Below are 13,875 nucleotides of genomic sequence, written 5' to 3' on the forward strand. Positions count from 1 at the left end.
TCTGTATTTTGTACAATCACACTTACATGAACACAAAATCTAAATATTGAGCCACAAGCTAGATGACTGAACCCTTTTAAGAAGGCGGTAACATTGCAAAATAAATAGACAAGTTAAAGATATCCTTACTGAAAACAGGGCTCAAGCACATTTTGCCTGCAAGGTGCTTATGGTCTGGAAGACTAGCCATGTTGGCTCCAAATTAGTTTACCGAAGCAATTAACCAGATGTCATCAGGGAAAGTTTGAGACGTTCACACACAAAGTTCACATAAGGACATTTTTGCAAACTCACAAATAAAAGATTCTCTATTCCCTTCTTAGGCTAATTTTTGTTTCTAACTCACACAATTGGCAGCACACCCCCTACCATGGCTCTTTTCAGTGTTTCGGGAAGGAGAATCTCAATGGTTTGATCCTACGCTTTTTTCAGATTTCTTCATTTCCATTCTATTCTCATGATAGCAGCAGTTCTGGAAGCCATTCTATGAGATTTTTAAAGATGTGTTTCTAATAGAGGAGACTGGAAGGGGTTTAATAGCCTTAATAGCCGTATATCAAAGAGGATTATAACTAGCAGAGTAACAGGTGCCCAAACTAGCCTGACTGTACAGAAAGCCAGCTTCACTGGGGCTGCTAGGAATCACTCAGAGCAAGACACCCAAAACCTATCTCAGAAGGTCACTTGATCATCTATTGCAGCCCCACTACCTGTGTGAGCCCAGACTGGCTAGGAATATGCATTGGCTGACCAATCACTGCCAGTTTGGTGTCAGCCTCTATCATGGAATGAGCAAGTAAAAGCAGTATTTAAAGTTCTGTAAAGATGGAACATCTGGCAACTCAACACCAGCTATGAGAAAGCATCTAGAGGCAGCATGGTTACTGCTCTGCTACTCTGCCTCTGCTACTGACTCCTTGTGCAACCTCATGCAATTCACTTAACCCCTCAGTGCTTTAGTTCCCCCATTTGTGAATGGGGATAATCATATTTATTTACTCACCTTTACATCCATAGATCTCAAAGAACTTTACAAAGGGCTATACAGGTGCTAACCACTGCTGTAAAAACACCACTTAAAGGATTAAAATGAGACAGTATCAAGAGAGTTTCAGTTCATCCCCAAGCAGCAAGAGCTGTGCAGAGGATTATGAAGGAGCACACTGCCCAGAGGAGAGCAGAATCTCCACAGATGTCTCAGATCCATAAGGTCCTGGGGTAAACAGTGACAATTCAATGGACCAAATTCATCACTGGTGTAACTCCCCTGCCTTCAAGGATTAATTGGAACCAAGGCTGTTGGAACATCTGGAACAGCTCTAACAGCACGGGAGCAGAATAGTCAGATGCAAGGGCACAATTTAAAGAGCAGGAACAAACCCCTCTTCTAGCAACAAACGGCAGAGGAGCAATGGTGCATCACTGACCCTCTCTAAGCTATATAAAATGCGTATGCAGTAAATTAGCAATAACAAAATTTGGTTCTGTGTTTCTATGAGCCTCTTTTGTGTGCATCTCATTCACATTTGCATTACTAACACTGCAAGGCAGCCCTGCTTGGCAGTCTGATTTCTTTCGGAAGCTTATGCAGACACTCTGTAATCGTTTAGTGATAATTGAAAATTATTCTAAATATGAAATGCTAGCAACTGGCATTTAAACCAGTGCCTGCCAACTCCTCATTAACAGCACCTTCCTCTTACGGCGGGTGGGGGGGCGGGAAGGGGAAGAGAAGAGAACTTCACTTGTTTACTCTCCTCTCACTAACTTCCCCTTTCTTTTCTTTTCTCCAGGAGCCTTTTTCAGAACTTACTCCTGCCATTAAAAATGATTGAATCCATCACAATCCTCTCAGCAACACATTCCACAGACCAAAGTAACTCCAGTGGGATGCCAAGCTATTGTTCCCCCTTCCACTATCAGAAAGCTGGCGTTTGCTATGAAAACATTTAACCCCTTCACTTCAGGAAGAATTACTTAGCTACTTTCAGTAGTGACTATGGCTTCTATTCTCTCTCCACCCCATGAAAGACATGAAAAGGAAAAAAAATACACAGAAAATGCACCAAAAAAGCCCCAGAAGTGTGTAGAGTGGAGCTGATACTGTAGGGTCCCAATGAAGGAGTTTATGGGGTCCTAAGATTTCTTGGCTGATGCATAAATCAACTGATATCTAGGAAAATTAGGGTTTGATAGAAAGATGATTAGAGGCAGATGAAGGAAACTCATTGGGGGTTTCCCTTGCTTTCCCTCACTTCCTTGCTTTGTGTATATCAGGGAGACATGTCAGGCAGATAGAATTGTGTAAGCGTTATTAAAAGATGTTCAGTATACATGTACAGTTACATTTACTTTGGACCAGAATGGGGACCCCTTACCCACACTCATAAGCAGTTACAAATAGTTCCACAGAAGTTAATGGGACTACTCCTGAGAGCAACTGCTCACAAGCAGGAATCAGGGATCCCCAGACTGGCCCTATATAAAAAGTTAATCCAAATTCACATTTTATAAAAGCAATATACTATGGTGATGGCGCACATGTAAGTAGACAGACAGGTGTCTAACAAACCCTAAGCAGTTTGAGAATATCTGTGAGGCTGTTTTGGGATGATCATTAATAATTTATTTTAAAAGGAAGACACTTACAAATTTGTAATCTTTCTACTTTGAACAGTTTTAAAAACAAAACAAAATAAGGCGGACATGCTGGAGTGGCAGGTGTACCCAAATGCACATGCACTGGGGTTAGACACAAGGACTGTGTGAGAGCAGCTATCTACAATACCTAAAAATAGCACTGCATTCCTCCTTTTTGGTAAAGCTCCACCAGATGCGCCTGGTACCTTCTGGAAAGAAAAAAAGAAAATATACAGTTAAAAATCTAACCTGTGAACCTGAAATAAGCAAACAACAGCCTCATGCCGGAGCTTCCCCCGACAGGTAGAGGGGTCAGTGTGCGTTCGGCGTGTTTTCGGGGGAGGGATGCACAGGTACAAATTTAGTACTGGTAAAAGGTGCCAGACGGACATCCCTGAACAACAAAGTCCTCTATTTAACCATAGAACACCTACAGCAGGGGCAGCAGAAGCATACGCTTCCTTCATATCCCTCGCCAATGGGACTTGACCCTGATCCAGTGGGACCACCTTTGGAAGTCAGAGTAGTTTATTCTATATGTCCACTTACTCCCCTCTGCCAGCAGACCGATTGTGATAGCACTGGTAATGACACACACACATACCCTAAGAACTGGATGGGATCATCACGTAATTTCACACCTACTCCCACACCATCAGATGTCAAGAGTGCTTAATGACTGGACGCAGACTGGACATGATGAGCCGGAGAAGAAAGACTCTGCCTCCCATTACCAATCCAGGTGGGCCACCGGGGCCCTCTTGGGTGTTATAACAGACTGTTATCTGAAGTAAATAATCTAAAATAAATGCCTCCTCAATGAGGGCCTGAGCCTGCTCCCACTGAAGTGAATGAGAGTGATCACAGTGGTCTGTAAGCGTTAGGTGCTATGCAGAAAACCTATCTAGGCAGCCTGGTTTAGTTTTAAGATGGCAAAAACCTATGAGCAGAGCAGAGCAGAGCACAGCTGTGTGACAGATATTCCAGCGATAGAGCTAATTTCAATTTCAGGTAGTGCTTTTGTCAATTCAAAGTGCTTTACAAAGCAATGGGAAGAATACCGGCAGCACCATAAGCATAAAAGCAAATGCAAGCACAACTCTTTCTAAGCTATTCAGAACCATGCACTGTTTTACAGCATGTAACATAATGTCATGCTCCTTTAAGTTTGTTGCTTTTTTATTATTTTTTTTAAATAGTAAAATTAGGATACAACAGGTGGAAAGAGACAGGCCCAGAATCTGTCAGCCTAGGAAGAGTTCATGTGTTTGTCTCTGCTGACAAGGAGGCGAAGAGTTCACATATTTTGGGTGATTCTTTCTGCTACGTAAATAAAGCTTCGGCCAAAGAGATTGGCTAGAATCATCAACAAGCTTTCACACCCCATAGAAAAGTTTTCCATTATCAGAAAGAACAGACACCAACTAATGTTTCTCGGTTACACTTATCAAAACAACAAAACCTACCGTTCAGATTTATCATACTGATTTTTTATTTATTCACCCTGTAGGCAAAGGGAGTGGCCACTAGTATTAAAAACTAGCTCATTTTCTCAATGCAATGTAAGTGACAAACAGAAAAGAAACACATTTTCTCACTCTTAAAAAATATCCCAGATCTACTACCATAAGCAGCAACATACAGAACAGATGGTTGCCTCCTCCCCTCATCCCACACACTCCAAATTATCTCAGTGGTTCAACCACCACACTGGAAAGCTGGGATTGAACTCCCACCACTCCATGTGAGACCTGGAGCAAGACATTAAGACCAACATTGTCGAGAGTGACCACTCACTTTGGGTGCCTCCATTTTTGGCTCCCTATCTTTAAATATCTCAGCCTGATTTTCAGAGGTGCCAAACACCTGCCGCTCCCACTGGCTTCAACTGAAGTGGTGGACGCTCAGCACTTCTGAAGAAGCAGGCCCAGGGAGTTTGTGCCTTGCTTTGCCAATCTGTAAGCCAGAGGTGATAACTTTCCTCCCTCACAGGCTGTTACAAGCATTAATTAATATTTGTAAAGCATTTTAAGATCCTCCAACAAAAGGCAGAGTCAGGGTGAAGTAGTAATAGCAGTGCTATGTCGGTCTCCCCATGTTACTTGTACTAAGTGTCAGGAACCTTATTTGGCAGCTCTATGAATCGCAGATCTGTGTAATGAACCTCCATGTTATCTATGTTCTCGCAAGAGGGCCCATCGCTATCTAGTATCTGAGCACCTGCCATGTATTACCCTTCCCAATGCAGCGCAATGGTTTCAAAAGTCACGGGGGCTAAGGCAGAGAGAGCATCCAACTGAACACTGCCTGTGTTATATCTCTGCTGTGCACAGTACTGGCAACACAGCCATTGAGGCTGCAGAAGAGTAACTGGTTTTTAAAGCTCAGAAAAAAAATAACTATGCAAAAATTCAATGTGGTGAGTCAACCGATGTTGCTACCATAGGGGTGCTGCACAGCTTGCAGTGCCAGTGACATACGTTTCCCATTGATTCTATGAAAGATGACCTGGGAACAGATCCTTCACTATTATAAGCTGCCATAGCTCCACTGAAACCAATGGAACTAAGACAATTTACACAAGTGGAGGACCTGCCCCTTGCTCTTCTGTAAAGCTGTGCCAGGACACACATACTTATCCCAGACACTTCAGGAAGTGACGAAGACTTCCACATTCTGCAGGGCTGATACCAAGGCAATGAGAGACAGGAATAGCAACCTGGTCACCTCCATCCAATGTCACTGCACACAGTGCCGCATGGCTTCTCGGTCTCATACAGCCCTAGTGCTTAGTAAGCATCCGAGAACCTGTGCTGGGTCCTTCATGAAGCTGTCAAGAAAGTGAACCTCATTAGAGGCAGTCTAACGGGTTCTCAACATTTGGCATTGTTTTGCTATGACATGGGGCCCCATCACTAGCAACTCCACAGGAGGGAAGTGGCTCCCACAAGGTAGCAATATCCCAACAAGCTGTTTTAAGAGCAGAGAAGTTCAGGTCCTCACAAAGGATCGCAAGTTTCTCCTTAATGATGCCTTCAATCATCCAGTATGGGTGGCAGGCTTAGCCAACTTTGCTGATATCTCTGGGTACCTGAATGACCTGAACTACTCTTTCCAGGAGCAACACACAAATGCCTGTCCATCTGCACCAGGGTACAAGCACTCATCAGGAAACATGGACATTGGTCTTCCTGAACGTAGACAAAATGTGGGGTCATTTCAGACTTCGAGATAACACATTTGCAAAATTGTGTGGATCATAGACCCATTCAATTATATTTTTATAGTTCCAATTAACTCATTTAATTAATGTTAATGTCCTAAGGCCGAACATCTAGTACGGTAACATGAAGACATGTATGAATTTATGATGTTGTCCAGCAAAAGTGAAGCAGAGAAGTAGTTTTCATTTTCGCCCCACTGTATCTAAACCTTTGGAGACATATCTAAACACGTGTACATACACACACACAATTAACATAGGGGCATTGTGCTAGACATCCCTTGTTTCTCAGAGAAATAGTAATATTATCGAATTGTGAGTTTATAGGTCCCCTCTCATTCAGAAAAATCCCAATGTAGGTTACAAACTCTGGAAGTTATGGATATTCAGCCACCTCTGGGGTGGAACACTGCAGCCATTAACATTACATAACAGGCTCTAGGTGGACAGAAGAGTACTGCCTAATCAATTACCACTGTATCATCCACTCGCCAAGTACTGCCCCAATCTTGCTGAACCTGGCAGGTGAGTTCTCCCAATGTCCTACCAAGATGCAACCCACAAAGAAGCCCCAAGATTCCTCAGTAGCCGAAGAGTGTCTTTGCAGTGATCTAGCCGCTTATGTTTACTTTGACACTGAGCTGAACATCAGTGTACTTGCTTTCCATCTCTAGAGATCTTGGTTCAAATCCTTGTCAACACAACAGGCAAAGGGATTTTGGAGATCCCATTTTAACCCCAATTTGGCTTTATACTGAAACCTCCCACATACTTTGGCAAGACTAGCAGACTCTCTCACGACAAGAATAACAAGTATCAGAGGGGTAGCCGTGTTAGTCTGGATCTGTAAAAGCGGCAGAGTGCCCTGTGGCACCTTATAGACTAACAGACGTATTGGAGCATAAGCATGCATCCGACAAAGTGGGAAGTCACCCATGAAATCTTATGTTCCAATACGTCTGTAAGAATAACAAGGACATTGGAGGCTTGGGGTGATACTCATATGTAAGCCTGAATAGGACTTCTGCCCACCTGGCTCTAGTCAGTGCATTTACCTTTCACAAGCACTAAATCCACTCACCAAAAGAACATTTGCTAGAACCTGCCCAGTCTACCACAAGTTTACAGTAACAGTGTGATGGAAATGTAGCTATTTCCCAACTGCCCAGGGACATGGAATCTTCTGCAAGAGGATTTCCCTAATTTTTAGCATACACCGACTCACCTGAACTTGCAGCCACCACTCTTCTGATAAAGTAAGAATGGACAGGATCTTTTTCCAAGTTCAAGGGAGATCCTTGATCAGCCAAAGAGATCACTGCTGTAGAACAACAGGAAGCACTCTTTGTCCCACCCTAAGTAACTATCTCAGTCCCAGTAATTCACCCAAGGATTCAAAGCTACATTGGAAAGTAAACTGAGTGGCACATCAAACCAAACCACACCTTCTACTCTGTTTGGGTCAGAGTTCATTAACAGCCCATTGTATTAGAATACAAACACCAAACAAATCTATGCATGTGCACACACAAACACAGTTGGCCTTAACATTTTATATCAATAGTAAACCCAGTAACAGTAGGGACGTATATCTAATAGGAAGCTTGTCTGTATTATAAAAGATTCATCTGGGAAGCAGTGTTTGGATCTAGGGTCCATTTCAGGCTAGAGTTTGGATTACAGCGCAAATGAGGACTAAGGTTCACTCTTCTGAGTAAATTTCTGCCAGCTTGAGCCAAAATCTCATGAAAACCCTCGTTCTCAGAAGATTCCAAATATATCTGAACCAGAACCAATGTACAGGCCTCTTGGTCCAGATTTGTAAAGCTACTTAGACACCTAAAGATGAGCATAGGTGCCCAGTAAAATCAATGGGAATTAGACACCTAGGTGCTTTTTTTCTTTTTTTGGGGGGGTGGGGAGGGGGGATGATGGGAAATCACCATAGGCACCAATGTGCATCTTTAGGTAACTAAATACCTTTAAAAATCTGGCCCCTGGTGGTTTGAATAAAAATTGCACAGTTGAGTTTGAACCCAAGGATCTAAATCTGACCTCTACCCAGCCCAAATTTCAAAGGGAGTCAGATTTGATATTTCAGGTTTGGCCCATCTCCCAGATACTTTATCTGAAGTTGCATATGAGGTATAAGAACCATCTGAATAGCTGGTCTGGAAGCTAGAAATCTCACCTCTATCACATGTCGTTTCAGATGCATATATACACTCTGTCCTGTTTTTCGATAGTGCCTTTCAACATGTTCCCTTCCAAATCCCAGAAACGTGTTCATGCACACATAGAGACCTCCTTCTGAATCCTGAAAGGAATAATAGGAAAAAGTTACTATATAGAAGGAACTGAATGGGACAGAAAGACACCAGCAAGCAGAGACAGTTAGGAACCGCAACCTTTTGCACCTTCCCCTTATCACATTAGCACATCACACGCTTACATATTAAGTTATAGAGCAAAGAGAATTGTCTTCCTTTTAAGAATCTTCCACACCATGTGACAATGTATACTAGCAGCCGATTGGACCACAGTGACTGCACCACTAAAGAGTTTACAGCGGTGCAACTGCACCGATGTAGCTGTAAACACTCTAATGGAGCCACTCTAAGCCGACAGGAGAGAGCTCTTCCATTGACTTAATTACTCCGCCCCCAACAAGCAGCAGCAGCCACCTCAGCGGGAGAAGTTCTCCGGCCAATATAGCGCTGTCCATACCAACAGTTAGGTTGGTGTAACTTTTGTTGCTCAGGGGGGATGGCTTATTCACACCCCTAAGCGGTGTAAGTTATACCAACGTAAGTGGTAGTGTAGACATAGCCTAAGTGTGTCAAGACCTGATGTCTAGTAGCAGGCCTTGAAAAATCCATTTAACTATTCATCCTTTGCAAGAGGAAGGTATCCCTTGGAGAATGTGAGCCCTTTGGGGGATGGGGGAGGCTACTAAGCCATCAATACCAGCAGAATCTAAGCTTTCATTTTAAATAATAACGTGTCTAGCCCTATGGCTACAAAGATAACCTTCTGAATGGGAACTGGTGTACAGCTGTCCTCCTAAGGGTGAAAACTGGCTGACCACTTCAGTGCTTCTTCTCTTGCTCATTGCTTTCCCAAGCTGTAAAAGAGTCACTAACAAGATTCTGGTCTGTTTCACAAGTAGAACCTGTCTAGAACCCACTGGGCAAAGTGAAATTGGTAAGAATCATCTCAGTTTTGCTCTGCTTCTGTTTGAGACATCTATGAACAGAGGCGGGCACAGGCACTGGCCCTAATCATAAAGGAAACTTAAAGCAAGTATAGCAGAGAAGAATCATGAGTTACACCCTCTTGAAATTGTTTAGAAAGACTAAACCCCAAGGGAGGTCCAGGTAAAGCAACCCAGTAGGAGTCCCAGCACCTTTCCCTTTCCCAGTAGCTGGGTGTTGAGGACGGCTCGCTGACCAGGGAATTGCCCCAGAATCCCACTGCCACCAGCTCTGTCCCAAATCATTCAAACTGTGCTGCTAACAGGTCTGGTCACCTGGTTAGTAGGCGTCAGACACATTTTTTAAGCCCTTTCTAGTAGTCTAGTGTTCCATGTAGGTGGTGCAGAACAAAGGGCGGTCTTTTAAAAGCACTTTGATCTTGCTTGCATTCTGAACTGCAGGATGGCAAAACATCTCACTTCTGATCTCTGGAAACACCACTAGCTGAAGTCACCCATAGCTAGCTTAGATACTGCTAGTATATCAAGCAACAAGAGTCACCAATGGCTTCAAAATGTTACACGTAAGGAACATGCACTTAATTCTTGATCATAAATTGTTACAGGGATAAGTATGTTCTTGTATCTCTTGTATGTGAAAAACCCAGACATCAAAACTATAGACAGGAAACAGGACTAAATGTACTCTCCCACATTTGGAGTTATTGTTTTATCCAAAGTCACCTGAGGTGCTGGAAGAACACTCTGAAGGGCTGATGGTGCTAAACCTGCCTGTGTTATTTAGTGCCTGATACCAGATCTGCTGTATCAGGCACTAAATAACTGGCAATAAATGGGGATAAGAGAAATCTATTTCTACCATAAAGTTTATTAAAGCATTAGAAACTCCAGCCTCGATGGCCTTCCTTAGGATTTATAAATTTATAAATTGGTTAGTCTCTAAGGTGCCACAAGTACTCCTTTTCTTTTTGCGAATACAGACTAACACGGCTGCTACTCTGAAACTTAGGATTTATGGGGCCCTATGCAGTATTATTAAACTGGTGCCCCTATGCCGGCACAACTGGTACCCCTACGCCAGCACATTCGGCTCTGTGAATAGGGGTGCCCCTATACTGCCTCTATATTGGTGCCCCTATGCTGGTGCATTCGGCTATGTGAATATGGCCCCTGCCTTCCGCCTAGGTAGACGACTGCAGAGCGTGCTGGGTGTGCAAGAGCCGACCCGCTCTTACCTGCTGTCTCGGTCATAGGTGCGGACTCCGTGGGTGGGTGCTCTGGGGCGAGAGCACTCACAGGGAAAATTTAGTGGGTGTGGAGCACCCACCAATGCCAAGCTCCCCTCCTCTGCCCCCCTCGCCTCTCAAGCGCCGGTGGCCATGCACTTACCAACAACTCCCCCTCACTCCCAGCGCTTCCAGAGCACCACAAACAGCTGATTCGCAGGGTTCAAGCTCCGGAATGGAGAGGGAGGATCGGGGATGGGGCGCACTTGGGGGAAGAGGTGGGGAAGAGGCAGGGCGGGGGTGGAGCAGGGGTGGGAAGAGGTGGAGCGGGGACTTGGGGGAAGGAGTGGAGTAGGGGCAGGGCCTAGAGCGGAGTGGTGGGGGTCAAGCACCCCCTGGCAAGATGAGATGTCGGCGCCTATCGTGCCGGTGGTGCCCCAAATTTTCACGTACCCTACACATCCGCATATGCCAAAGGACGGCCCTGATTCTATTTAACATCAACCCCCCTGAACTTTAAACGATCAAGACCTTTGAAGCAAGGGCTGCATCTACCATTATGAACCACCCAGGACATCACTGATGCATAAAGTAGTAATAATTATTTATTTTAAAATCATCCCCAGTATATGTTTTCATACATTCACACAGTTTAAGGTCAGAAGGGACCATTATGACAGCCTCATTTGACCTCTGGCATAGAGTTTTGCAGACAAACACACACATAGATCTTTAGTATGCGAAACATGGAAGCCACCTCACATATGCAGTCATTCCTTGTCCTTTTTCTTTTACATCCTTTATTATCTCCACAGCTAAAAGCATTCTCACAAAAAGTCAAGGCTGCATCCCAGTTAAAAGAAGCCTGTGGATGCTCAGCCTAAATAAAAATATATCCCATTGTCAATTAACAGGTGTTTCGGGAACTTTGTTTATAATTCTGTTTTCTCTGAGACACTTCGTTCTCTTTTTTCCCCGGAGCGACTCCATGAGAGCACTCAGCTCTTTTGCTAAGAAGGCTACGGCAACTATTTGACATTTTCAGGACATATGCTAAATGTGGAAGCTGCGTAAGTTAGCTGGTGGTTACTAACAGGAGAGTTATTTCTCCTAGAAAAAGCAGGCAGGCTGTTCTCTCACACAACCTGAACAGAAGAAGACACTGTGTTCAAAAGTCTAACACAGTCATGTTAAAGCAGTGTTAGTGGTAAGGACTAGAGCTCTTGGATATATGAAATTCACCCCTGTGCAGACAGCCAGGGCCTTGCTCCACTTAATGCCCATTCAAGCCCTATTCTGAAGGCCTAACTGGGGCCTTGGCCTTGTGCTGGTGAATTTCACCTATAGGGAATACCATATGTCCTGGAGGTAGGCAACATTCATCTTAGATTTCTAAGTGGCTATGGTGGAAAATCTTTTTCACTGATTTTTTTTTTTAATGTGAGTGCATTTTTGTTTTGGTGAAAGGTGCTAGAGACTCAAGCACACTGTCTATCTGCAAACAAGAACAATACACTGTTCCCAGAGACTAGGAGCTCTCTTCAAACAAAACCATGAAGGTTCAGTAGTGAGGTGCATAAAGAGGAGTTTTATTGATCGTGCCCGCTACTGTAGTATCCTCTCAGCCTGAACTAAACAACCAAAGTCCTGTCCCAACATGCACTGGGATCAGTGTAAACTCTGGGATGGAGCATCTGAAGACAGTGTTTTCTTTTACTTTTTCAAAGTCCTAAACAGGGCCGGCCCACAACATTTTGGCACCTGAGGAGGGGAGCTCAAATGACGCCCCCCATGCCCCCTCACTTGGGCCAAAATTCTGAAACTCTGGGTCCTAGTGGTGCTCCCCCACAGTCTGGCACCTGGGGCAGCCGCCTCAGTTTGCCTCACGGTAAGGCCAGCCCGGTTCTAAGACAGTGCTAAGGTGGAAGCTTCTACCCACTGCTCAGACAATGGGCCTTGATCCTGACCTAGAAGGACCTTCTAGTAAGAGACTAGTGCAGCCTTCTCACAAGCAGAATCTTCCCTTAAAGATTCAGGGAAGGATTTTAACAACATGCACCCACAAAGTGGGAGTAAATGGAAGTTTTCCTTACAACACTGCTTACTGTTCTTCATCATTTACATTGCAGGAGTGACCACAGCGTGCTAAGTGCTTTCCAAACTCAGAGGAAGGCAGGGTCCCTGCTCCAAAAAGCAGACAGTCTAGAAAGATTATCTTATATCATCATTTAGATAGTACATTGTGTTAAAATAAAGGCTGGAAGAGGCTTTCACGGAAGGGAATCCATGGAGATATAAAATCAAACCATGATAGGGTCCACCTCCTTTCAAACCTTGGGGAGAGAGAAGGGAGATGGAGCAAGAACACTGGTGATGGGAGGGCTGGGGAACACAAACACTAATCCACAAGGAACCAGCATGAGATCACCATCTCATTTCAAGCACACAGGATACCAACAGCTATCAGATGCTAATGGCTTTCAGTCCCTACCAACCTGCTTCGGATTTGAACCCGTGACCTGTGTCCTATTACCAATCCCTGAGCCATCCAGTCCCCTTGGGAAATCTACGGTTTAACATTTTCATTTCCTGACATGACTAGGATAATAATGTATAAGGACATGTGGCTGTTACAGAGCCGCTAACATGGTGAACAGTCACATAGTAAAACATACCAGTACATATCACAGGAAAGAGGAAAAAGGATACATTAATACTCACGATCCCCAATAATTACCTCAGATGTTACGAGATAATAGTAGTTACCAGGGGATTATCCACCAACAACTAATCTCTAATTGAGATTTCTTGCATTAAGGGACAAATCCTAAAGCCAATGGAATCAATGGGAGTTTTGCCATAGTCTTCAATGGAACTAAGATTTATCCCTACAGAAATGATAAGCCAGTGGAACATTTTAGGGTCCTCCTGAGAGAGAGAGAGAGAGATCATCTGTGATCTCCATTACAAGTCTGGTTGTGGCCAACCAAAAATCTCCTGCTGTAAAAGAGTACAGCTATAATACAATCTTTACTGTATTTGGAAGGGTTAAAAGAGCAGTTCTATAATATCCAGAATGTAGGAACCTGACAATAGCTTAATGAAGTGATAGCCTTCTTATTTCATAAATGTTTAAAAGGTCAAAAGATAGCAGAAGCTTCAGCATTTAATAATCATCTGAACAATACATAATAGCTTACAATGGGGAACAAAAAGAAAGCAGGTGTCTCATATTCTCCATTGCTACTGACAGTGGAACAATAGACGCAAATCATGTCAAAGCGAATGAATACAGCGGCACATGAAGATTGCCCCTGGCACAATTAAAAAAACATGCATCCCAGCCCCCCAGTATACCAGATACAGTAACTTGCATTAATTTACCAGTATTTAAACTGTGCATTGGGTGCTGGAATCTCGTCAAAGTGCTATTGGGAAAGAACACAGACACAAGCCTGCCACTTGATTAATCAAGATGCAGACACAAACAAATGAAGTAGTAAAGAACACAACACACAAATGAGGGATGAAAGGAAAAACATATGGAAATGCAGAGTGAGAAGAAAACAAGC

General features: G+C 43.8%; 1 protein-coding gene across 2 annotated transcripts in view; it reads right to left on the reverse strand.

Annotated features, from left to right (window-relative positions):
* Positions 1–13,875, reverse strand: part of USP13 (ubiquitin specific peptidase 13) — an 80,424-nt gene that overhangs the window by 54,887 nt on the left and 11,662 nt on the right. For both annotated transcript variants that reach the window (XM_073359304.1, XM_073359303.2), the window contains exons 2-3: positions 8,055–8,180; positions 2,789–2,849 (exon numbers count right to left, since the gene is read on the reverse strand). In XM_073359304.1, the coding sequence (XP_073215405.1) occupies positions 2,789–2,849; positions 8,055–8,180 (187 nt within the window). The remainder of the gene's footprint in view (positions 1–2,788; positions 2,850–8,054; positions 8,181–13,875) is intronic.

The sequence above is a fragment of the Lepidochelys kempii genome, chromosome 9, assembly GCF_965140285.1.
Source record: "Lepidochelys kempii isolate rLepKem1 chromosome 9, rLepKem1.hap1, whole genome shotgun sequence".
Classification (NCBI taxonomy): Eukaryota; Metazoa; Chordata; order Testudines; family Cheloniidae; genus Lepidochelys; species Lepidochelys kempii.